The 25,952-nt window shown below is 48.3% G+C and overlaps 1 protein-coding gene and 1 long non-coding RNA gene across 2 annotated transcripts in view; one reads left to right on the top strand and one right to left on the bottom strand.

Annotated features, from left to right (window-relative positions):
- The window catches only part of LOC119466324 (uncharacterized), a 683,885-nt gene that overhangs the window by 89,440 nt on the left and 568,493 nt on the right, over window positions 1-25,952 (bottom strand). The window contains exon 2 of the mRNA XM_037726826.2: window positions 4,757-5,128. Within this exon, the coding sequence (XP_037582754.1) occupies window positions 4,757-4,829 (73 nt within the window). The 5' untranslated portion in view covers window positions 4,830-5,128. The remainder of the gene's footprint in view (window positions 1-4,756; window positions 5,129-25,952) is intronic.
- The window catches only part of LOC125940509 (uncharacterized), a 136,695-nt gene that overhangs the window by 88,948 nt on the left and 21,795 nt on the right, over window positions 1-25,952 (top strand). The gene's annotated exons all lie outside the window — the stretch shown is intronic.

Below are 25,952 nucleotides of genomic sequence, written 5' to 3'. Positions count from 1 at the left end.
CGAGAAGGGACTGGCCTCCGGGGCATGCCAAGATACTTTCCGAGGGCAAGATTATACACATATTCCGAGGGCGAGAAATGCAGAGAGCACACCATCGGTTTCTCTGGCTCTTTTGCCATTTTATCATCGGCAGAGCACTGAGCCATTGCGAACGCCGGGGAGCCGGGGCTCTCCGAGCGACGCCACATGAAAGGACACAATCGAGTCAACACTGCCGCTGCCCCTGATCAAGCGCCTTGGGCCATTTATACAGCCCCAACACTACCCACACGAGGCATTTTCTGGCTGTTTCCCGCGAAGTCAACGTTTTTCGAGCCACGCAACACGCAACCAAACACCGTAGAGCGGAACAGGCGCGCGCGACGATGCATTGACCAAAAACTAAACTACGAAACTATGACGGCCGCATGTATCGCCATGCCATTTTTTCTTATTTATTTAATTTTGTGCTAAACTTGTACTTCCTCGCTTGAAACGGTTTAAAATGTTGGCAAATGCTGTTTATGTATGTTTAAGGTGTATTTAATTTTGCATTTTATTAACAGCGATAAATCGCTCTCGACCAATCGCGACCGGCCTGCGTGTGTAATCTCCGACGTCACATCACGTAGTGCGGGAATTTCGAAGGGGCGTCAGCACCTATTCTTCAGTTTCTCGCTATTTTATCGCTTATTAAACATCTGTTTGCAGTAAGAATGGTATGGCTGTGATCGTGAAAGGATAATCTACCATTTAAGCTCAACTTCCGGTTTCTCTTTAGTGTCTCTTTAAGGTCTCTTAGGCCTAGCTAAAAGGACTCCTGAGGACTCATGACATGAATGTCATGACATGCGCGTCATGTAGGTCATGAAACAGCCGCATACGTCTTGGTGCTCTCATGGTTGTTTCATAAACTTGGCAGGCTCCCCGCACACTGCATAATATAAAATCGATTCCCACAGGGCGTGGGATCTGTCGGCTTTTTTCAATACGGAATCTACGCCACCACTGTCTGTCTTATATCGGGTTCGTTAACTCAGCAGCAGAGTAGTACAGGCACCGAAAGGGTCCTACACCATGAACCATCTGTCATAGTTAGGCTTCTCTTTAACATTGTGAGGCTTATCCAAGGGTTTCTCCTTAGCAGGTTTAACCTGATTAGGACGTATTACTTCCTTTTCGTATTGTCGCGTATACCCTGCTGTAGTATACACGCCGGAACAGCATCCATGCGTTTTTCCCGGCGATCGGAGCAGGAGTAAGTCTCCAGTAGCTTGTGCTGGGACTCACGCCAGGATGACAGGGCACTTTCGCGATTCATAAACCACGTGCCTTAGAGTAACGTCTAATTCATCCTGGAGGCTGAAATAGTCGTTCCTGAGTTTGGCGTTGTTGTCCCACTCGTTAAACGCAGCCACGCGTTCTAACTCCGCCAGCCAGTCTTCCACGTCTTCAAATGTGTCGCCATGAAAAGCCGTCGGCACTTGGGGGTTGAGCAGCGTTAGGTAAGTCGGTGTCACCCTTTCCGTAGTGTTCGCAGTGGTCGTCACGAATTCCGCAGCGTTCGCAGTGACGTCATAAATTCGTTCGTCCACGGCGCAGTGTTCGTCTCCGCGTCATCCCGGCCGCTTCGAGCTCTCAAGAGGCTCGACCAAAGCACCTGCTGCTGCTGCTGCCGAGTTCAAAGGCCGCGCTATCACCCGAGATAACAAAGCCAACGACTGCATCGGCACGGAGACAAAGCTTCCTGAGCGCAAGCAGCATCGTTCTACGTACGTCTCCCATTCCACGGCAGCGTAGATACGAACGGTCGTGCCAGTCGTAGTACGTACTGCGCCCGCGCTTCGAGCCACGCCACGGCGGCCGTAAAACAGGTATGCTGCTGCAGTGTCCGAAGGCTCCGCCGAAGAAAACATTTGTCGCAGTTTCACCCGAAAGGCGAAGCATCAATTGCGATAGCAAATTAGTAGAGAGCTCTACAGATCAAGGATAGTAGTTTTATCAGCTGTATAAACTTGGACATGCAGCAGCACCAGCAACGCGTAGAACTGTTGTCGACGCCATCGGCATTTTGCCCGCGCTTGCACCGAACGCGCGCGGCGTTGGTGACTGCTGCCGGTGCCTCAGGGGGCGGCTCGGAGATTCTCGACGAGATCAGAATAGGACAATCGTCGAGCAGCGTCGGAAATCTTACTCACCTTCTCGCCTCGCAACGTTTTTATACAAATACGCATTTGGTGCCGCAGCTAAACGTCCCTACCTCCCGACCCCCCACGGCCTTTCGCGGGACAGAAGTTGTCGCGTTTGCTCTCTATATATGCTGATTGTACAGGAGGAAAGATACGCTTTATTCGGCAGCCCTTCAGGGAGCCCGGCAAAGAACGCGCGTTTGCTCTCCGACGTGCGTTCGCTCCCCGGGAAAGCGCGCGTCCCTCGCGCCCTTTCACTCGCACATACAGCGTCCGGAGTGCGGCGACGATTCCATTGCCGTTGACGTCATACGGAACCTCACGGCGACAACGACGCCGACGGCAGAAATCCGCTTTGGAGTGTCCATATAATTACTATCGCAATAAAACGAAAAAGAAAGGCCCTTCCCCGCACCACGACAAGTTCGTAGTCGGCAGCGCGCGCTGGTCAACTTCGGCATACGACTGCAAACCGCGGTTTCGGCTTTTTTAACGAACAAGGACGACCAGATGATCGACATCGCGTGCTTCTCGACGATCGACCCCGCAAAAAAAAAAAACGAGCTAGCAGGCCCCGATGTGTTCTGTCGAGGTCGGGAAATCGGGGCGTCAAACGATGTAGGCAGCCTACATGCAGCATGCCTACATGCAAAAACTGCGTTGCATGTGGGCTCCCTTAAAAGATGGCTAGCCGCCCGACACCTACATTTCGAATACCGCCGAAACGTAAACAAAATTCTGCAGTTAGGTTGCGCCTGCTGGAGAGGAGCGTCTTTTCCACGTTGGCAAACGCTGCGCCGAAGCAGACGTATACGCAGCTGCTAAAGCAACATCTAAGCGGATACCGCTAGCGGAAACACCGGTAGTTGACAGCCATCTGCTGCATATGTGGGAAAGAAGGGGGCTAACCAAGCGATGGAAAAAAATCACACCATATCCACGAAGTGAATGGTGATGAGTGGGCGAAGCACCGGGGGATCATTCGGGTAAACCACAGCTACGGACGAGAAATAAAGAGAGCGCGCGTCGGGAACGAGAGAGAAAATTACACCATCTTCCCGTAGGGGAACCCTGAGTAGTATGCGAAGCAGCCATGGGGTCGACTCAAGGTAGTTTTATCAGCTGTATAAACTTGAACATGTAGCAGCACCAGCAACGCGCAGAACTGTTGTCGACACCGTCGGCGTTTTGCCTGCGTTCGCACCGAACGCGCGCAAAGTGGACCCGAAACCGGAAGTGGAACCGGAAGTGGAACCGGAACGCCATCTAGTGAACACTTCATAAAACTACAGGTGGCTACATACTACTACTACTACTACTACTACTACTACTACTACTACTACTACTACTACTACTACTACTACTACTACTACTACAGAGGAGGGAACGACCCACACCCTAAGGAGCTTCGCCCCTAAAAACAGCGACGTAATTGCAAACTGCGCCATAGAATCGCGGAAATACTCGAGCCGGCAAACGCTTACGCACAACCATTAGAGGCAGCGAGTTGGGCGAATTTTTGCGATTCACTTCGCGAGACGTTACACATCTCCAAGGCATGGGCAATACTGCGCAGCATAATCGCGCCAGGAAAAACGAAATGGCCACGAACCCCACCCTTCAAGAACTTAGCGAAGTTCCGGGAACAGAACAGGACCTCCTCACTAAGCAAGATAAGTACATAGGCGAGGTAACCACTACCCCACGCATCCTACCATACAAAGGAAAAGAAAACGCAGTGTTCGACGCCTCGATAGCTAAAGCAGAACTCTTAGCGGCAGCGCTAGCTACGAAGAGAAATACTGCTCCAGGACCTGATCAGCTCACAAATGCTAAATGATCCGAAACCTGAGCGACGAACACCTAGAACAACTTACTCGATATTTTAATGAACAGGTATGGTAGAGGGGCGTGGTTCCACCACAGTGGAAGGAGGCTAAAATCGTGCTTATTCCGACCATAGTGGACCCATTTAGCACCAGGATTTGCCCCGTACTCCTCCTGCTCTAAATCCATGGATGAGTTAGCTGCGTCTTTGAGAAGAGTGGGTATCCACTCTTCAAGGTTTGTAATGGCTGCGGGTTCTCGTCTATTCCGAACATACCGGAAAACGTTCCATTTAGTGCGCTTAATTTTTAACTTTTTCCCTGTGTAGCCTCTGGAGGGTACCGTAATGGAGAGAATGTAATGATCACTCCCCACGTTAAGTTCCGTATTGTCCAAGATGGCATTGTCTATGTTCCTGGTGAAGGTTAAATCAGGCGAGGTGTTTTGACTCACGCTATTGCCTATGCGGGTTGGCCTTATGTCCCCGCTAGCTGACGGGGTTGGGAAACCTCAGATTCCACGCGCGACGGCGTTCCGAGCGCGTTCCTGACGAATTTTCTATGCCGATGCCCGGCTTTTTTATGCTCTTTTTTTTGTCCCCGGCTGGTGCGCCGCGGCGGATGACACCGGTTTCGATGCACGAGGCAAGGCGCACCTTTTTTTTTTTTATCGAGCTGCCGTGTTCGCGCTGTGAGACGGGTCTCGGAGGCTCGCTAAAACAACGCAGCCGAAACAGGACGGTCCAACAAATAAACACTCACTGACAAGACAGCCGAGGAGGATCACCGTTTCCGCCAAGGCCGGAAGCCCGCAGAAGCTGCCGTCGCGTGCCATGTCAGGAATCCTATCCGCTGAGCAACCAAACGCTCAACGCAGGGAGAAAATAACAATTCCGGCGGGGCGTCGCAGGTAGGAACGGCGATGTAGCGCAGCGAATCCAAAATCCCACACCAAGGGAAGCGAGAATCCTCACGTTCCTCTGTCGCGGTAGTAATACGTCACGCCGTAGTCGCCGTAAGCTTGTCACAGACTCGACACAAACGCGCACTGCACACGACGACCAACTGAGGATAAAATGAGCACAGGATATTACGCCGGAAGCGTGGGGGTAGTAGCGTCAACGACCACGTCACCTCCCGCCGCCACGGCACGCACGACGACACAATGCTAGAGTGACCTAGAATATGGGAGAGTGTCCAAAGCGCCGCGCGAATGCATGGGAGGAGCGAGGACCTTTTTGTGTGAAGTCCCGCGCCGCGGCGCTGCTGTACCGGACCCGTGGGCTCTCTCCGCTGCGGAAACCGCGCCAAGGCGGCGGGCGTCTGCTACGAGCCTGTTATTTCGGTTGCTATTAGCCAACATCGCGATAATTTAGGATATATTAAGTACCACGTCACCGCAAGGTAATGCCGCAGTCACTCACCACACAGAGAACGCGTTTTCCGGTTGTGAATACGGGTATTTTGTCTATTTCCTTTTAGCTCGCTTGGTCCGCGCGTACGCGGCTGTTTGAGTAACGCATTCCGCGCGTTTACTTCATTTAGTTATGCGTGGAATGAGCAACGTGAACTTGCTGAAGAAAAAAATAAGCTGGAGAACGCGGTAATAACCAAGAGAACGTAGCAGATATGGCTAGCTCATGCTAACGCTTTTTACACTCTATCGTTTCCTTTCTTTTATTTCATGCATTCGATTTGTTTCACAAGACTGCATCCCGCGCTCTGTGCTTTCTTTATTAAAGCGAAATCCTTAACTGGTCTCTTGGGAAGCGGAATGTGTCTGTTGGCCGATGCCGCGGCACCAAAAATAAATACAAACCGCGTAACTCTCGCGGCTCGTTCACTTGGTATATATACAGAAGTATAGTGTGGAAAGGCACAAATGTGTGACTAAGATGGCTGATGGGTCATGGCATTAGTAACTTGACATACTTGCACTCACGTCACGATTAACGATAACAATATGACGTGTGGTCATATGACGACGGCCAGAAATCCCTGTGATGCTGTGGGTGTGACGATATATAAAAACGTGTTGAATGCCAATCTCGATCTTAACGTGTCGAACTTACCCACATATCATGAAGAACTGAGAGCACAGGTAAAGGGTAATAATAGCAATGATAATTTCAGGGGTTTTACACCCAAAAATCACAATATGGCTATGGGAGACGACGCAGTGGAGGGCTCCGTTAATTTCGACCACCTGGTGTTCTTTAACGTGCACCTAAATTTATGTACAGGGGTGTTTTATGCGTTTCGCCTGCATCGAAATGTAAGCCGCCGTGGCCGGGAATCGAACCCGCGTCCTCGAGCTTAGCAGTACAACCTACCAAAGCCACTAAGCCATAGCACGGAGTGTATAGATAAAGGGTACGCGAGAAATAAACGGGGCAGAAAACAAAAACAAAACAAAAAAAAAACAAGACAAACCAAAATAAATGGAACGCTAACAGTGCAACATTGCATACGTATGCCTCATTTCATAATTACGAGCAAAAGTCAGAAAACGAACATGATGGATTACGTATGTGCAACTCGTCTTTCGCCTGCTTGTGTTGCAAGAGCGCAAACACTAAGCGAATTTTAACATGAAAGTAACTTTAGGAATATTTATTGCGTATGCTCGCTGGTTCGTACACAACAAATATACTTGCTGATCAATAACTACGTACTTGTGGTTACGCAATGAAAGAGGCAACAATTCACCAGAACATAAACTTTTCATTTTTTGCTGTTATTGATGGTAACTATTTTAGAGATATGTAGAATCAATAGCGATATTTGTAGTGCATCAAAAACAGTAATATTCAAGACGATTTTCCACTCAATATAATGCAAGCACAAACATCGTCACGCGCGATGAATGCTTTTTACTTTACGTAAAAAAATCACACGCTACGCAATAACTATGGTATAATGAGAAGTTACATGTTGGTAATTTCAGAGAGGATTCACGGATTATTAAAACAAGGCTACTGCAGTAATAACTTTTACATAACAAATTAGTAAACGGCTAGGCCAGTAGTAGCTATCTATTCATTTCAATGTAGAAAAAAAAATTGTTTAGCTATTTGCTGGATCGAATGGCTTTTCTTTCGAATGTCTGAATTTGAAAAAAGCTTCGCTCACGGTGAACCTTAAGGTACATCGTGCGTGAAGTTTCTATTGAAGAGATAGCGTACAGCAAGAATTGTTCGTGTACGCAATCTCTGAAGCGAAATAAGCCAACAATATTGCGGCGTTAGGGCCGTCTTTGCTCTTTCTCTTGCTTCCCTTACACCTTCTCACTATGCTCTGTTCATAATAAAATATTGTCGTGGCTAAAAAATATTCGAATAAGTACATATGCATGTAGCTGTAAATCACTATTGACCGTGAGCGAAAAGCGCGTAATGGTGAGCGAAGCGGTCACTGCACGCAGGTAAGTATTTTACTTGACTGCGCGAGTTATTTACTTTTTTCGTTACTCTTATTCTTGCAAGCATGGTGCTATTCTCCGCGTACCCATACGAATAACGTTTCTTTTTTTTTTACGTTCTTCCTTGCGCCGGCTCATTTAGCGCGTTTCTACGCACGCACAGCTACCGTAATACCATTCCCGAACTCTAGCGCTGGAGCCAGGCCACGCTGATGACTTCGATACGTAAGTTTTTGCATTAACTTGCTGGCCAAGCACAAAGGAACGCTCGAAGATGGGTAAGCTCCATGCAGCACCACACTGTTGAAGTTAAATAGATTTGAGGTGCTTTGCGTAGAAAATGAACAAAAAAAACTACAGCGCGTAGCACACGACCCTCGCTTCCCGCGCGCTTCGTGAGCGCGGAAAGCCCGCGGGTCCGCAGCAGCAGCGGCGCGGCGCGGCAGTTCACAGAAAAAGGCCCTCGCCGGAGTCGGTGCTTTGGACTAGAGTGACCTACTTTGGACACTCTCCCATATTCTAGGTCACTCTACACAATGCCAACGTACTTTAAACACGTTTGAACCAAGGTTACTAGGCTAGCTTCAGTTGTATACCGCTCCGCCCGTGCGCTCACCGCCGCTGTTGCGGCTCCTTGGGCAGCCGCCAGATGGGGTGCCGTTCCGTCGCTCTCATAATCAGGAATTATGATCTTTAATGAACACACGAGTAACTTCGTGGTGTCAATTCAACAGCAAGTAATACCCATAGTGAAGCAATATAAGTACCTCGGCGTACACATAAACGAAGGAAAGTATTACTCAAACAACCACCAAGATAATCTGGAAATAAAGGGGAAGCGAAATGCAGGAATAATGAAACACAGAGCACTGTGGGGCCACAATAAGTATGAGGTGGTGCGTGGAATCTGGAAAGGAGTAATGGTGCCAGCGCTAACATTCGCAAATGCCATTATATGCTTAAAATCGGATATATTGGCGGGTTTGGAAGTTAACCAAAGATCAGTAGGCCGGTTGGCTTTGGGAGCACACGGTAATACCACAAATGAGGCGGTGCAAGGTGACATGGGTTGGGCCTCTTTTGAAGTCAGAGAAGCACAGAGCAAATTTAGTTTTGAAGAAAGGCTCAGGAACATGGATGAAAATAAATGGGCGGCTAAAGTGCACAAGTCATACATGAAAAGCGTAGACACAGAATGGAGGAAGAGGACAAGGAAGTTGGCAACCAAGTACAGGATAATCGAAACTGCAAATAGACAACCAGGAGTCATCAGAAAGAAAGTGAGAGAAATAGAGACCGTGAATTGGATGCAATGAATGGAAACAAAAAGGACAATGGAGGTTTACAAGAATGAGAAGAAAGAAATTAGAAGGGAAAATCTGTACGATAACACAAAGGGCAGTGCCTTGCTATTTGAGGCTCGAGCCGGTTGCCTAAGGACGAAAACATATCGGAACAAATATTCGAAACTAGATGAGACATGTGTATGCTGCAGTAAAGATCCAGAGACCACTCAGCACATCCTAATGGAATGCGACGGGATCCACCCAGCGAGAACGGTAGGTAACGTGCAACTCCCAGAAGCGCTTGGGTTTAAAGTGGAAGGAAACATAAACAGATCAGCCGTAGAGATCAGCAAGAGACGATTGGAGTACTGGTGGAAAAAAAGCAGGGAAAAGATGGATACGACCTGACCTCTTAAAATCATAGACAGCGGCGCAAGGTAAATTTTTGAAAAAGAAAGATAATAATGAGAGGTATACAAAAATGCCAGATAAAGAACATGTATAGTATATCTGATTAAATCGAGCAGGCTAGGTGTCTATTTGTCGCCGCCCCGTTTCAAAGGGGATGCCAATAAATCATCATCATAATCATCATCATCATCATCTCCACTGCAGACGCCTCGCCGCAGCCTTGAGCTCGTGCGGACGGGCAGCTTGCGCGTGTTTCACGCTCGCTGGCGTTCTAGTGATACCATGCGAAAGCAGTATCCATCTACAGCAATGAGATATATCGGGTTAGTTGGTTCATACTGAAAGAAGGATAAACTGCACGATAAGAAACAATGGATACGACGAAGCGCAGAAGCTGCGTTTATAAGTGTCGTTTTTTGTCTTGCCGCCTAAACCTTTCACGCAGTTTCCTTTTCCCATACAGCAGCTTGGCAGGTTTTCTCGCTGCTTTTACTTGCTTAACACTTTGGTCTGGAGCAGTTATACACCAGTTAGCGAGACCGAATTTGTTATCCAGAAAAATAACAGCAGAACTTTGTTGTACACCAATGAATGCTTTAATAAAGAAAACGGTGTAAAAAACAGCTGTGTGCCCCTATATATAGCTAAGACTTAAACTGTCAGAAGGGACATAATCTAGTCAAATGATTTAGGCCTACGTGGAAACCAACTCCACCTACAGCCGTTTGGCACGTTTCCTCGCCGCCTTTTCTTCAAGACTGGATCCCCGCCGCTGCTCCAGGAACCTTGCCTAAGAATGCATTTTTATGCAAGGTTCCTGCAAGGTATGCGTGTATGCATGCGCGTGACTGAATAGAAATTAGCGTAGCTTGCACAAGTGGCACAAGGCTAAGGAAACAGCGGAGCTCATCGGCACCAAGCTGGTCCTGGCCTTACAGATTATGCTTTTCTGGAGTTTATTGATCGATTATCGATTATCGTTTAGCTATTGATTGGCTATCACAAGGTATTGACCACGTATTTTAGCTAGAATAAGCACTACCAAGTCCTCCCCAGAATTCTCCGGAATTTATTATTTATTGATCGATAATTGATTAGCTATTGTTTCGCTATCGCAAGGTGATGCGAGGCACAGATGTGCGCAGTGACGTCATCGCTAGGCGAGTTTTTGCGAACACTACGCGGGGAAGCAAAAAGCTGAAACAGCGCCGCTGATAAAAATTTAATGACGCGTGCACTCATTTGCTGAAAGCGCAAGGGGCACACAACACGACTCGGCGTATTCTCTGACAGCTCTTCTAAGATGGCCCAGAACAGGTCACCAAACATCTCTCTTCGTTCGCTTATTCATCCAATATTACCAAAAGGTAAGGTTAAGGAATTTAAGAAATGTAAGAGCCATAGCTATCAGGCTGGCCTGCGTAAAATACAACTCGGTCGTGTTTAGAAATGAACAAACTTACATCATCAGAAAATTAGAGAGGACCCGTGGAAGCTGGAGGCGCCAAGCTGACGTGTTCAAGCACCTAGACCATGACACAAAGATGCAGTGGTATTTCGAGCCATGAACCGCGCATACCTGACAAGGGTGTGAGATTGTTCAAGCTTGTTCGAGTTACTCCGCCAGTTTCTCACAGGGCTGAAAGGCAGTCTAGATACAGCAGAGAGTCTGCGAAGAGCAGTAATGGTCCCCTATTAGGCCTATCCGAGTTGTGACATTCTTCTCACGAGCCTCCTAATTGCTACGTCTCGCGACCGAACCTCTTTGGTCTCGCAGCTAGCGAGAGTATGAACCCGTCCAGCCCGCTGACTGCTGGCGGTGACCTGCGAGGAGGCGCGGCCGCATTTTAAATGCGGAATCCGTAAAACCGTCCAACAATCGCCTTCTTTTCCGCTACGAGTGAGAATGCGACGTGATCGCACCCATACGCGCCAAAACACGAGGAAAGATGGCCTGTTGCGTTTCCTTCGTTTTTCGCTTCTTTGACAGGAGCCGATGGAAGGAAAAGGTTGAGACTTGCGAACGTGTTTGAATCACGTGTCCTCGCCATTTTTTTTTTCATTCGGCGGTTGAGTGAAGTCTTCTTTTCCCTGAAATGGACGTTCAGGGCAACGCCAGTCCCAATTGTTTATTGACTATGGCAATATGCGGTTGAACGCGAGGCCAATGTGTCGCGGGTAATGACGACCGCGTTAAGATATGGGCGGAATGCATGTTTAAGCTTTGTGTATCGAGACAGTGACTGTGTCCGCGACGTGAATCTTTCCTTCAGAGAGAGAGAGGAGACTTTATTTCGGGTCAGACTAAGACTTCTAGATATAACTCCGCCATGAGGACCAGAGCCAGCTGGTCGGCGAAGGCCGCCGACGCCAATCACACCCGCCAGGGGGGGGGGGGGGGGGCTAGTGAGGGGATTGTGGGGCTGCGGGGCAAGAGAGAGGAATGTACTCTACATTCGCGTACGTAGAGGGGCAGTTGGGACATGAGGGCTCTGAGCGGTAACGATAAAGAGATGCTGGAGTGATCAAAGTGTTGAGCTGGACGGCCCTGAGGATGCGTACTTGAGGAGTACGGAGACAAGGGTGTGGTGTCGGAAGAGTATGCAATGAATGCCGGAGGTGTTTGTAGCGCTGATTTAGAGTTTTCTCAAATAAGTGTGCCTCATCCACTATGGGCGGGTAAGGCCAGGGCATCATCGACGCCCGGCTATAATCTCGCGGGCTAGCTCATGAGCGACCTGATTGGCGATAATCCCCGCATGACCTGCCACTCATACCACAGTGACCAAAGCAGGGGAGAGAAGGGAGAAAGAGTCTGAAAGGTCGTCATGAAGATTATCCGAAGTCTTTTTTCGCGAAGAGGCCAGATCGCCGCCATGGAGTCCGAGCAAATGCGATACCGAAGAGAGGGAGCGAGAAGGGTTAGTTCGGGCGTCGGGTGAACGATCGCGGCCAATTCATGGGATAGAGAAGAATTAGGAAGTGAGAAGGGGCCAGCGGTACAAGGGATGGGAATGCCAAGGGGCGCCGGGAGTGTGACACTAGCCGTGGAGCCATGAGTTTGGTAATGCGCTGCCTCAACGTAGCATGTGACAGTGTCCACTGGGAAAGGGTCGTGGAAGTGTGCGAGCCCATGTCGTCGTCTCTCATGAAGATTTGTGGTCATATTAGAGTGAAAAGGGGCACAGTGGAGGTTGCTGGGAAGGGGTCGTTGAGGGGTGTAGAGTGGAAAATCAATAGGCCGGATGCCAGCCCGCTGCAGTAGCTAATGTCCCTGTGCAGAGCTGAATACGCGGCCAAGTTGTCGATCACTGTGGAAGGGAAGAAATTGGACTGTTGTGTAAGTTTGGCTTTGGATTCATGTGTCGGAAGATGTAGGGCAGCTTTATGGAGACTGTTTAAAGCCGGTTGAATGCGATGCATTTGTGTGTGCGTAAGTGTGCAGTATGATAGGGAATAAAGGATTATGTTCAAGGCAAAGGCTGTTACAAGTTGATTCGCTCTGCATACGTCAAGGTGGCCGCGCCGCTTGACCACTGGTCAGACTAAGTGGTGTACTTGGTTATATGTGGTGATCGTCGATTGCTATTGCGCGGGTGAAAGAGTGGTTTTTGAGGCGAAAACCCAGCAGGATGACATGCGGGGGGTAGGAGTACCGGCTCTTTCCTACACCACATTTGGCAACTGATTCTAGCCGATACATGCGCGCGCTTCTTTTAATTGACGCTGCTTATAAACTGTCGCGCACTGACGCGTGCAGAAGCGGTTTCGCCGCTACCGCTCAAGGTCTTGTTCATGTAAAATATTAAAATGTTAAGGCTCTCACAATAGCCTGCCACGTTCTTTGGTCATCGTCTTTTCGTTAGGTCAATGGAGTTGATATGTATTTAATTCCTGATAATCATGTCATGCGATAGTAAATTGCAAATCCCTGGTGGTCTTTCGTTTCCCGTATTACGCGAGCACTAGGGATAGTTTCTTTATATCAGTGTAATAAGTAAAAACGTTAGCACTAATTTAGCGTCTTGCAAGATCCTATATCTCATACTATGCTACACACACAGGAATCGTGAAGAACAGAATAAAAGACGCTGTGAATGATAAACGGATAGCACGCATCTACTGGGCCAAATTTAGGAGCTTGCTTTGCAGTCAAGTAGCCGCGTGGGAAGTTTGCCGCTGTAGTTGTAACAAGGTGCTTCAAACTAGAGCACTGCACGGGCTCGGGCTTACCCGAAAGCCCGGGCCCGGCCCGGCCCACGGGCCGGGCCGGGCCGGGTAGAGCAGTTTTTTCACGGGCTCGGGCCGGGCTCGGGCTCGGGCACGGCGTGTGCTTTTTGACCCGGGCCCGGGCCGGGCTTGGGTTTTTTGACGCGGGCCCGGGCCGGGCTTTCTGCGAGTTATTCTCGGGCTACTCAACTCTGAAAAACATGTATTTTTCGGTCTCGGGCCGGGTTCGGGCCGGTTTCGAGCCGGGCTCGGGCCAGGCTCGGGCTTAAGGTAAAGGGGTGGCGGGCCGGGCCGGGCGGGTAACGTAGATTATTTCCGGGCACGGGCCGGGCCCGGGTCTCGCCATAAAATTTTGATCGGGCTCGGGCTGGCCGCCCGATGTAAAAACGGGCCCGGGCAGGGCCCGGGCTGCAAAAATCGGCCCGTGCAGTGCTCTACTTCAAACACTACAGCTGCCTTCGCCGTAATTTGCTTGAGTACGCACAATCTCCTGCACCATTCTTTCTGGAACACAGCTCGGTTCGATCGAGCTGCTTCACAGCAATGCAAGTTTGCAGTGTTGATTAGACCACTGTGAAAATAGCGCAGCGTCCGTTTTGCAATCGAGCGCATTCTGTGCTCGATTTTCCGTGCATCCAGAAAAGTGTTTCCATATGGCAGTGTTTCCGTGCATCGCTGATGCACGGAAACGCTTGCTATATTTGCGTTTTATTTTGTCAGAATATATCAAAATTGCGTGTCTATGCATTATATACCATGCAGGAGCTGCTCTGTTTCATTTCCTGTTATTCCCTTTCTATTCAAATTTAAGACGCATTTCAGCTTCAAAACAGTTACGAGAACATGCCCGCTTCCTAGAATCGATGCATCTTGTTTCTTCAATTCATTCTCGTCGAATTAGGTTCGGCCGCACAACCGGTACCACTGTTTCAAGATAAAGTGTTGAGCTAGTAGCATTTCGAATTCTGTTAGTGCTTCAAGATTGGAAAGGTGTGCTCTTGGGAAGACGGAAGGCAACGTGGGATGATGTACACACGGGTAGCTTCACTCGACAAGTCTCAGTGGCGCCCTCTAACCTGTGACGTCATCTTGTGGACTCCACGCCACGTACTGCGCTTGTAGCTCCGCGAAGGCGTTTAGCTGCAGCAGATCACGCTGACCTAGTTCTGGTTTTTTAAACAGCGTGTGTGACCAAACTCGCCGATATGCCGAGACCGCTTATTAAGGAACATTTAGCCTTATATGCCCTATAGCCTTATATGCCTTAGGATTTTTATGTCTCATTAGTCAGTCGACCTTGAGCGAAAAGTCATCAGCGACACGAAATGTACGAAAACGATAGGAACCGTCGACCTTTGATGAGAGTCGAACGCACCAGCTTTGGGGGTAATTAGGGCGAAGGGAATTGAGACACATGTAATCATGATAGAGTTAATTAAGGCACTTGAACGAAGGACCTTGGGTGGCAGTACAACTCTCGGCCTTCGGAATTAAGGGGATGTCTAAGCGAAGTATGCTCAGCGAAATACAGGGAATACCTAAGCGAATTAGGTGGATGAGTAAGCAAATTAAGAGGGAGACTAAGCGAAGTAGACAAAGCAAATTAAGTGGTGGGGGGGGGGTGGTCTTGAGTCCGCCATCAGCGCATCGGCACTAGGGCTTTAGCCTTCAAGTCATCTTATTGATAACATAAGAAACCCTGTCAATTTTGTTCACCAACTTGTCCATGACAACGAATGCATGAAAACGACGCAATAACGACGACGGTGTGCCAATGGCTCGAGGACAATGGGATGACGACGAGTGCACGATGACAATGGCATAATGATGGATTACCAGCATACAAGCATACAATCCGAATTACCGCCATAAAATCAGATTTAGCGGATATTAGGTTCGGCATCCCTCGGGGTTCCTTTTGCTTCACTTAGTACCCACGTCCGGATCCATTCCAGGAGTTTTTGAGGGTTAATCTTTTTTTCGCTGAGTCATTGTCATTTTTGCTCAGTCATGGTGATGACTATGACACTCTAAAGACACTGAAATTGGTTCTGACGTGGGGACTAAGTGAAGGAAACACTAAAGGATGATGGTAGAAGTCATAGTCATGACCATGACTCCCTTTATCCCTCCCCTAGTACATGGCAGCCAACAGGAGAAAATCTCTGGTTAACCCCCCGGTCGTTCCTTTACCTTTATTCTCTCTCTCTGCCTTAGTACCCATGTCAGAACCCATTTCAGTGACTTTTGAGCGTTAATCTTTTTTCGCTGAGTCACTGACATTTTCCCACTGTCATGGTCATGACTATGACTTCCACCATACTTTAGTGTTTCCTTCACTTCGCAAACCATGTCCGAACCTACTTCAGTGGTTTCTGAGTGTTAATCTTTGTTTGCTGAGTCATTGACGTTCTTGCTGAGTCATGCTTATGACTATGACTTCTACCTCCATCATTTAGTGTTTCCCTCACTTAGTAACCACGTCCGAACCCATTTCAGTTGTTTCTGAGTGTTAATCTTTTTATGCTGAGTCATTGTCATTTTTGCTGAGTCATGCTCATGACTATGACTTCCACCATCCTTTAGTGTTTCCTTTACTTGGTACCCATGTCCAAGCTCATTTCAGTGGTTTCTGAGCGTTAATCTTCTTATGCTGAGTCATCGTCATTTTTACACAGTGATGGTCATGACTATTGCTTTTACCATCATTCTTTAGTGTTTCCTTCACTTAGTACCCACATCAGTACCCATTTCAGTGTCTTGTGAGTGTTAATCTTCTTTCGCTGAGTCATTGTCTTTTTTTCTGGGTAATGCTCATGACAACGATTTCTACCATCATTTAGTGTTTCCTTCACTTAGTGCCCGCGTTGAAACCTATTCCAGTGGTTTTTGAATGTTAATCTACTTTTGCTGAGTCATTCTTGCTTAGTCATGGTCATGACTATGACCTCTGCCATCATCCTTTAGTGTTTCCTTCACTTAGTACCCATGTGTGAACCCATTTCAGCAGTTTCTGAGTGTTAATCTTTTTATGCTGAGTCATTGTCATTTTTGCTCATGACTATGACTTCCACCATCCTTTAGTGTTGCCTTCACTTAGTACCCACGTCCGAACCCACTTCAGTGGTTTCTGAGTGTTGATCTTTTTTCGCTGAGTCCTTGATGTTGTTGCTGAGTCATTCTTATGACTATAACTTCTACCTCCATCCTTTAGTGTTTCCTTTATTTCGTGCCCACGTCCGAGCCCATTTCAGTGGTTTCTGGGTGCTAATCTTCTTTCGCTGAGTCGTCATTTTTTCTGGGTCATGCTCATGACTATGTCTTTTACCAGCACCCTTTAGTGTTTTCTTCACTTAGTACCCACGTCCGAATCCCTTTCAGTGGTTTTTGAGTGTTAATATTTTCGCTGGGTTATTGTCATGACCTACATGACATGCATGTCATATCACTTATGTTCGCCATACACTCTTGTGACACTATGCTAATTTTGGTACCTACCAAGTTAACAAAACGACCATGAGAGCACCAAGACGTAGGCGGCTGTTTCGTGACCTACATGACACGCATGTCATGACATTATAGTCACAACATATTATTTATGTTCGTCATATACTCTTGTCATAGTATGCCAAATTTGGTACAAATCAAGTTAACAAAACGACCATGAGAGCACAAAGACCTTAGTGGCTGGATATATATATATATATATATATATATATATATATTAGATAGATAGATGCTGTCAAAGTCGCAAATGTTCGCCAAGAAATGCTTCGCATTTATAATCTGCCCTTTTCGCCCTGAAGTGGGCGGCCTTCTCATTCCAGGAATCCGTGGGCTCCAGCCGCCACCCTATCTCGGTCTACGAGCTTTCGTTCATCACCATTGGCTGGGCAAGACAGCATGACCTCCCAGAGTAATTCATTGTCTCCTGTGTTCACTTCTTCGACTGTTGCATCATATACCGTCTTGAGTTTTTGCAGGGTTCCAGAGGGTCCCCTGCACTCCTTTACCATGTGGCGCAGGGTGCCCTGGACTCCGCAAAATGTGCAGAGGTACGGAAATAGCGTTGAAAATACCCTATGCAATAAGATACTGTTACAATAGGTGTACGTCTGTCTTCTCTGTTGAGGTAGTTGAGGTAGTGGGTACTTTCTGCGTTCGAGTCTATGGTGCTCTAGATTATAGGTGTACGTATTGGGGGTTGTTTTCCAGCCTCGTCGCCTTTTAGATGCATCTTATGCTCGGGGCAGTGTTCGTTCTGCGGCGCCCGCACCCATAGTGCGCATGCGCAACTCTCTCATTCTCCTCTCCTACACAGGTGATTGCTCTCCTCCTCCCCTCTCCCCCTCTCCGCCATGCGTGCGGCGCAGCCAATCATTGCATATAACTCTCTCTCTCACTCTCTTTCTAAGGGTACGCCCGTAGGCGGCGCAAGTGTCGCGGCGCAGTATAAAGCGCGCGTTCGCTGTGCTTCCGTCATTCTCTCTCTGTGCAACGATGTGCGAAATGCCATGAACGTCGTCAACGTCGGCGCTAGTTGCAGCGGCAGCACCACCGCCTCGGAGCAGAGGAAGGCTCGGGAAGCCGAACGTAAGCGTCAACGTCGGCAGGAAACTTCTACAGAAGCAACACGAGCTCGGCACGCCGAAGTGGAACGTCAGCCTTATCAAGCCGACCCCGAACTCCGGGCTCAGAAAGTCGAAGCGCAACGGTAGCGTCGAGCGGCAGCTCCCAAACCCAAAGCGACGAGGCAACGCGAGTCTGCGGCCAGAGCAGCAACAGGTTCAAGGCCATTACAATCACAATTTCCAAGATCACAAGCGTAGATAGTAGAGTACACCAAGACCTACAGACACGCGCCCTTCACAATCGCAGGGGACTCAACGTAGACATACTAACGACCGATTGGCTGGTGCAGCACTTGAAGGACGTATACTCTTTGCGATGCATTTCCCAAGATCACAAGCAACCCACTACCATCAGGGAACATGCATAGACCTCGTCTTCGCAAATTTCAAACTCGACCCTCTGCAGCACCTCTGTGGGCTCACCGGCTGGCGCGCGATTTCACGACCCGCGCAGCCGTCAACGGCCCTCCTCGTAACGAGGCTAGCATCCAGAAAGACCCATTGTGCACCTTTCACGAGATCGGCTCACACTACCGCTTGGAAAGAAGGTGGTTCTCTCCTCCTCACCCAAAACTAAATAAACCACAAGCTAGCACGCTCCGAATGTTACAAACCCGCACGTACCTCACTCCGCGGTCCCTTAGCAGGATAGACCCGCAGTTCCCGCAGTCATGCCCCAAATGCGGAGCCGACTCATGCTCTTTCGATCACATGCTCTGGCTGTGCCCAGCCATAGAAAACTCTATGCTTGCCACAAAGGAACAGTGGGAGGAGTTCCTAAGAAGCGACCACCACCACATCCAACTCCAGGCAGTCCAGAGGGCCCACGACATCGCAACGGGATTTCGCCTCCCGGTGCCATCGTGGGTGGAGCCACCGACTAGACCTGAGGGGGCCTTCGGCTCCCCCTGGCCAGTTTCTCAGGACCAATAAAAGTTCTTGTCACTGTCACTGTCACCCTCTGCAGCAAGACCCATTGGCGCTACACTTGACCGACCACAAAGCCATCGTCTTCAAGATACCGCGCGCACCGACGCTAGGAATCACGTACGATCTCTAAATAAAGACGCAACAACGCCGTACGAATGTCTCCTCTCTTCGCAATACATTCTCTCACTCTAACTTTCATTAGGTTGGGTTGCCAAATGAAACGAAACGGAAACTCGATGCGCACCCCCCGCGATGCTTTCGCATCCCACCAGGGCGGCCCGTAGGGTGAGATGATGTGATTTTTTTTTGGTCCCCACTGGCAGAAACGCCGGATTTGTATGCTCTCGGGCTGTGGCGTGAGCAGCTTCGTTGCCCGCCAGGGACTTGTACCTCGGGGTCCATACTACGTAGGTCTCTGGAAAATATTCTTTTCGGTTAGAGGTTTCAGTACCAACGCGCGGCTGAGTTCTTTCTCTTTTTCTTCAATTATTTATACTGCGCTAGCTCTTGCGCACTCTTTCCAATCTCCTCTCCTTGAGGCTTATTTATGTACTATGCGCAAAAATTCAAAAGGGAACAAATCGAATATTACTTGTATGTTGTTTCGCTTTCATGTTTGCTTGCATTTGAAATATTGGCTAAATTCTGCAAACAAGTCATATATGCTTGATACTACTATACGCCTCGAAACAAGCTGCAGAGCAAATAAAAGTCGCACTTACATGTAATTACACGTAACATGCGTTAATAAAGGTTATTTCGGGTCAACGTTTCTATTGAGGCTAATGGTAAGCGGCGAATAAAAGGTAGGTCATGTTTAGAGAGTGGGGAAGGTTAATAACCTGACATGGGAGTGATCCTACTTTAGTTTAACTTCAGCTGCAAATGAATGATGAAAACTGAACTGAATGATGGAAACTAGAGCAAGATTAGCTTTTTAACTTATCTAGGAAAGCTAGATCTAGCTAGATGCAGGATTATTTCAATATTAATTTAAATATTTCATTTTTCTAATTCCGATTTAAAGCAATGCATTCAACTTCTACCTCAGCCTCCCGAAGGAAGAACATTATAACCGCTGGCTTCCCGCCCATCCGATACCGCATAGTAGGGGTGAAAAGAAAAGATAGTGGCAACAACAACTATAATAACAACTACTAGTCCTACTACTACTACTACGACGACGACGATGGCGACAACAACAACAAAAATGGTGGTGTTCTTTGTGAAAGAAGCTGCTGTCGCAGTAAATGGATTCAGAGCCCTAAGAATCACTGGATTCTTCAATTGTTTTTACAACGAAGGTGTTAGCCTCTAGTTGGTCGGGATTTTTCTTGATGTGCTCATCAAAAAAAAAAAAAAGGAAGCTGGAAAAGGGGCTTGTGTTGCAATCAGTGCCCGCGTAGTAGAATTATCTTTTCCCGTATATTGGAAGTATAATCCGGTGCTCTTATGTCTCTAGGTTGGCATAAGTCATTTTTAGGGCTTTTCTGACACATCTTAATTTGAGAAATTCAATTAGTTCAATAATGCACTTGCGCTAGGCGGAGAGTGTCCAAGAATTAGGATGTGATGATGACGATTTATTAATTAGCATCCCCTTTGAAACGGGGCGGCGACAAATAGTCACATAGCATGTATGTGGTAATGGTACCAACACCTAGCGGCCCCGGCCACTCCGAGAGGCCTCAAACGACAGCTCCATGAGGGCTTTTTCGTTCAGTTTCCGCGTAACAGATTTGTTTTCTCGTATATTCAAATAACAATCAGAAGCTATCATGTCTTCAGCTGGTTTGTAAGTCGAACTTTACGTATTTACTTTTAAACATTATTTATTTTAAAAGGCACTCACCGTTGGCGGACGGCCTAGAAGAACGAGAATGTATGCTGTACTTACGCATACGTACTTGAGCACGTGACGTGCGTCGCGTGTGGTGGGGGTGCTTGTTTGACGTCGTCTAACGTTAGTTGGGTGGTGGCGCTTCCCTACCGTCCGCACCAGCTTCACTGCACACCACTCTGATAGGGTGGAATAGACGCGGATTTTTTTCTGTCTCGTTGCTCAGTTGCTGAGTCACGACATGAGTGGCAAGTTTCTTCCGCAGACTTTTATGCCTCCATGACTTCATGTCTTATGTCACTTATTGCCCGATAAAATAATGTCGCAGTTTCGCCCGAAAGGCGAAGCATGAATTGTGATAGCAAATTAGTAGAGAGCTATTCGGAGTAGGGATAGTAGTTTTATCGGCTGCATAAGTTGGACACATTCGCTTACTTACTGAATTAACAAGTGTGGTGTCAGCGCGCACAAGCAAACATGAATAAATCACGCTCAATGAACGCAGACCACCACTATGAAAACGCTGGCAGCAAGCGCAGCCGCCGCAGCGAGCGAAGGTTCGTGCGGTCTATCGCTTCAACGGAAACTGAGCGACGAATTCACAGTGCATACAAAGGTCAGAGCCGTGTGGAGATCGCTTTTAAGAGACGGCGCGGGCGACCGCCGCAGCTGGGCAAAGTACAGTCGCAATCTTTTTGAGGGTGAACACGGGAACGCGTGGCCTTCTGAGCTCACAGAGCGGTTCAGCGGCGGCAACGAGAAGCATTGCTCATGCGCAGTGAGTCCGGCGTGCGCAAGTTCTCCCGCCGCGCGCATTGCGTCACGCAAGCAAGTGCGTGTCGTCTGCTGAGCGCGTACCGCAATAAGGTAGCCGTACGGTCCGGGATTGGTGACGATGTTGCACTTCTCATTACGCTCCCCACGATTCATCAATAAACTTGAACATATATGCAATGTTTTGTGGGCGTTTGCAATGTATGCAATATATGCAATGTTTTGCGGACTAGCGGCGTGACTGACACACGCGCTCGATTAAGCACTTACCTGCCCGACATGACAGCACTGTGGCATTTGAAATAACCATCAAGTTTCTTGAACACTCCTTGCATCCTTTTATTGCGAAAGCAATTATATGGACACTTCAAGAGCATTTCTGTCGTCGGCGTCGCGTGAGGTTCAGTATAAAGTCCAGCGGCGATAAAATCGTCGCAGCGCGCCGTACGCTGTGTGTGCGAGTGAAAGTGTACAAGGGTGAACCGGCAATCGCGGCTCAATGTAGCGCACGCGAGGGAGGAAGGCAGGCCGGAAGCACGCAGTCTTCTTGCGCGCGCGAGACACGGGGGCGAGGCGGCGGAGAGGTAGGGAAAGCGGGGGCAGCGTGCTCTGATCCGTCAGCAGCTGCTCGCAGCACGACCGCTTGGGCGCCGTATCTTGAAAGCGATCTGCGATGTGGGCCAAGTGCGCGCCCGCGCGGGCCTGATCTTCAAAGCGATCTCCAATAGGGACAATGTGCATGAGCCGAGTGCTGGTAGCTTCGTATGCGCTGTGCTTCCGACGTTTTTTTTTTCGCGTTGAAGCGAAACGAGAGACAGCGCGAAGGTCAATTTGCCCGCTGCTGCTGGCGCGCTTTCTCCGGCGTTTTCAAAGCGTGTTTCCGCGGTCATCGAGCCAGATGTGTTCACGTTTACCTTTGCGCGCATGACACCGTGCTTGTCTATTTCGTTAATAAGCGAATGTTTACAACTTTAAACTACCGATTAAATTATTATCCTTGTTTCGTATAGCTCTCTACTAATTTGCTATCGCAATCGATGCTTCGCCTTTCGGGCAAAACTGCGACTTGTTTTTAACGCGATAGCGTTTAGGGCCCCATGTCGCCGAAAATTCGGCGTCGGCAATCGGCGTGTGATCGCGGGTGGCGGAGAAAGTCATCCAAACCACAACGACCGCGCAGGCCCTTCACGTGGTGCAAGGTTTTGGTTAACAAAAATTGAATTTCTCACTGTGAAATCTGTCAGATAGATGGTAAAGTACGACTTTACCATTCGGCGTCGGATTCGCCGTGGGATTGTTTACCAATCAGCGTCGGATTGTAATTTGAATGCACGAGAAAACCTAATTATGCTACGAGGAAACTCGAACACAAATCCCTTCTCCAGCATTTCTACCAGACCTGCGCGCGTCGGGGCAATAGCAAACAATTAATAAAATTATAAAAAAAGTGCTAGGGCCGTCACATTTTAATATAAGGCCACTTATATTACCCCTGGAAAAACGTCTTTCCAGCAATAAATTTCAGTTTAAAAGTGAAGCCTACTTTAAGGGGATTGGTGTAAGCTGTCTTTCCCACGTTCAGTGTTGCAGTGAATGAAGCCTACTTGCCGTATGCAAACGATGCGATGCGATAACGCTATCGCTTTCTACTCTTAAATGCGAAGCTCAAGCGTCCTGCAGTTTATTTTTAGGTTGACTGTAGTGTAAATCAATAATTCGGCTGCGGGTGAGGAGATCAGTTGTTCTGTTACTAGCTGTGTGTGGAGCAGTATAGCCGTGGCTTCACGGCTATACTGCTCGATAACTTATTTTCAAGGTCCCACCTGGGACCTTCGAGCAGACTTCGAGGACATAACTTCTACTACAACCGATGCCACAAGCGAAGTGACGCAGTGCTAACCTATGTGATTTGAACAATTTCATTTTCTTTGCACATTTGCAGTACTACTACGTAGGGTATCTTGGCGCCTTTGAATATTGCGGGTATGTACTATGGCTGATCATCATTATGGTCATGCACACCATCTTCGCGCTATCAGCAATGTTTCATGAGCATGACAACAAAGGCGCGCAAGAACACCACCATCTTGTCAAGAATTGTTTCTATGAAATGCCTAGTTAAAGTAATCCTCGTCCACTACAGTATTGCTTGTTCTGGCCTCCGTAATACTTGCACAGATTCCACTGCTCTCCTAGTCTATGGAGCCCATTACCTTGCACTAATTACCCAGCACTGTCGACGTGCGATGGCACGTGATTAGTGCACTCATCTCCCCACTGTAGAATGCCTCTCTGACAATGGTTCAAATACCAGTGGAGGTGGCAATGGAGAAGTTCTAATTTACAGCGAAGCTGTAACCTCTGTAGTTGGTCGGGATATTTCGCGGCGGCGTCCTAAAAAAAAACGTCAGCGATTGAAGCGAACAGTGCATACATTCTATGGTATCACGCATACAATATACAAAACAACATTCAAACCACATAAATGATGATATATATATACATATATATATATATGTATTTTCCCCCGCTTCAGAGCCATGTTGCAAGTCACTCTGCGCAGCCGCATTCGCCGGCGACGGCCGATGCGCGCGCCCGGCCTGAAAGCTTCAAGAAGGACTTTCTAGGGGCGCCACCGTCGACTTGCTTTCGCAAGCAAAAAGTAAAGAAAAAAACAAGCGCTTTAGGAGAGGAGGCAGCGGAGGAAAGAGCAGATGGCGGTTCTTTGACTATATAGGGATTTTACTTGCGACCCGTTTAATGAGTGTGTCGCGCGTCACCCCGCCTACCAACAGTTTTGGAACGCCAATGAGAGCCGCGCGATTCCCCGCCTACCGCACGCCTCGGCGTCGGCCTTGGATACCCCGCGTCTCGGCGCAGGAGGGTAGAGGAGAAGGAAAAGAGAGGAGGAGTACGGGCAAGTAAAGCCCCTTGATGTTAGAAAGTGGGACACTCTCCTCCGCGCGCCGTTTCCTCCTCAATTCTCCTCGGATTTCTGCCCTCCCCTGGCCGGCGCGGTGCGCACGGCACGCTGAACCGTCCTTTGGCTCGCTGCAACCGCATTAGCATCAATGCGCGCGCTTGTTTATTCGGCCTTTTAAAGCTTTGCATGGGAATTTAACCCTTGTGAAACTGTCATGACGAAAGTACGCTTCCGATAGGACGTCGTGACATTTTTTTTTCAGGACGCTTCGATAAATACAAGCGCAAGCGCTCCGAAAAATTAGTGCCAAGCAGAGACTGAGCTGTTTGCCTCTACGTGGCCACTTGGGTTGTCCGTAACGCGGAGGTGTATTGGGCGCATATAATATAAGCTGCGTAGAGTATAAACGCGAATTTTGTTCATAATCCTGGCTCTTAAAAGGCTCAGAGAAGGTAACCAAGAATAAATGTGATAGTTTACTTAAAGTGAATTTGCCAAAATGAGTGGGCGAAAAGCCTTCGTACGAATCCCACTGTGCAAAATACGTGCTGTGTTTGCGAAAAGCCAACATATAACTTTACAAACGCGCCTGTGTTCCGTCACTATGAAACGACGAGAAATTGCATTCCATCACCTCTGGGAGTACCCTAAGTCTGTAAAAGAAAGGATGATTGCTCACACGGAAACTTGTAAGACTATGGCACTTGACGATTAACTTACAGCATTCAAAATGTCAAGTTTATCAGAATTGAGGGAGATTATCAGAAGCAGGTGCCTTGTACTTTATGAGCATTCGCGAATAATACATGCCAGATACGTAACTTCGCCTCCGTGCGTATGGCTTTTTACTTCACGGCGGCTGCCAAGATATTGTCGCAGGACACGAAGAACAGCACACAGGACGACGGCACAACAACAAACACATGCTCTATATTCAGGCCCAAAAAGAATTAACCGCGCCAACTTTATCTTCTTCGGAGAGGGACATGCTTGTGCTCGTGTCCCTCACTTCGTTGTCTTCTTTAGTCGTGACAGCCTCCCTTCCAAGAAAGCATCGTCCCGATGCTTTATCGTGACGACGCCAGGATTAGTTCTCGCGTATGCTGCAGTGATTTCATTCGGACAAATAAGGCTTCATCCGGACGACGTGCACAATCTCCGGTGTATGCCGTCGACGCCTTGAGGAATGTGGGCTATCGGAGACGACTTCATAGTTGACGTCAGAGAGACGTCGGATGACTTTATACGGGCCGAAGTACCTTCTCAATAGTTTCTCTGAAAGGCCACGACGGCGAACAGGAGTCCAGACCCAAACTCTCTCTCCGGGCTCGTAGGAGACTTTTCGGTGGCGAAGGTTATAGTGCCCTGCATCGTACTCCTGCTGCCGATGAATACGTATGCGTGCAAGTTGTCGGGCTTCTTCAGCACGCTGAGTAATGTAGTCAGCGTCAGTTTCAATGCAATCGCATCCATCTTCATGCGGCAACATTGCGTCGAGCATCGTTGTGACAT

This window comes from Dermacentor silvarum, chromosome 10 (assembly GCF_013339745.2).
Source record: "Dermacentor silvarum isolate Dsil-2018 chromosome 10, BIME_Dsil_1.4, whole genome shotgun sequence".
Taxonomy (NCBI): domain Eukaryota; kingdom Metazoa; phylum Arthropoda; class Arachnida; order Ixodida; family Ixodidae; genus Dermacentor; species Dermacentor silvarum.
Note: the sequence above shows the minus strand (reverse complement) of the source record. Positions and strands in the feature narration are given on the sequence as shown.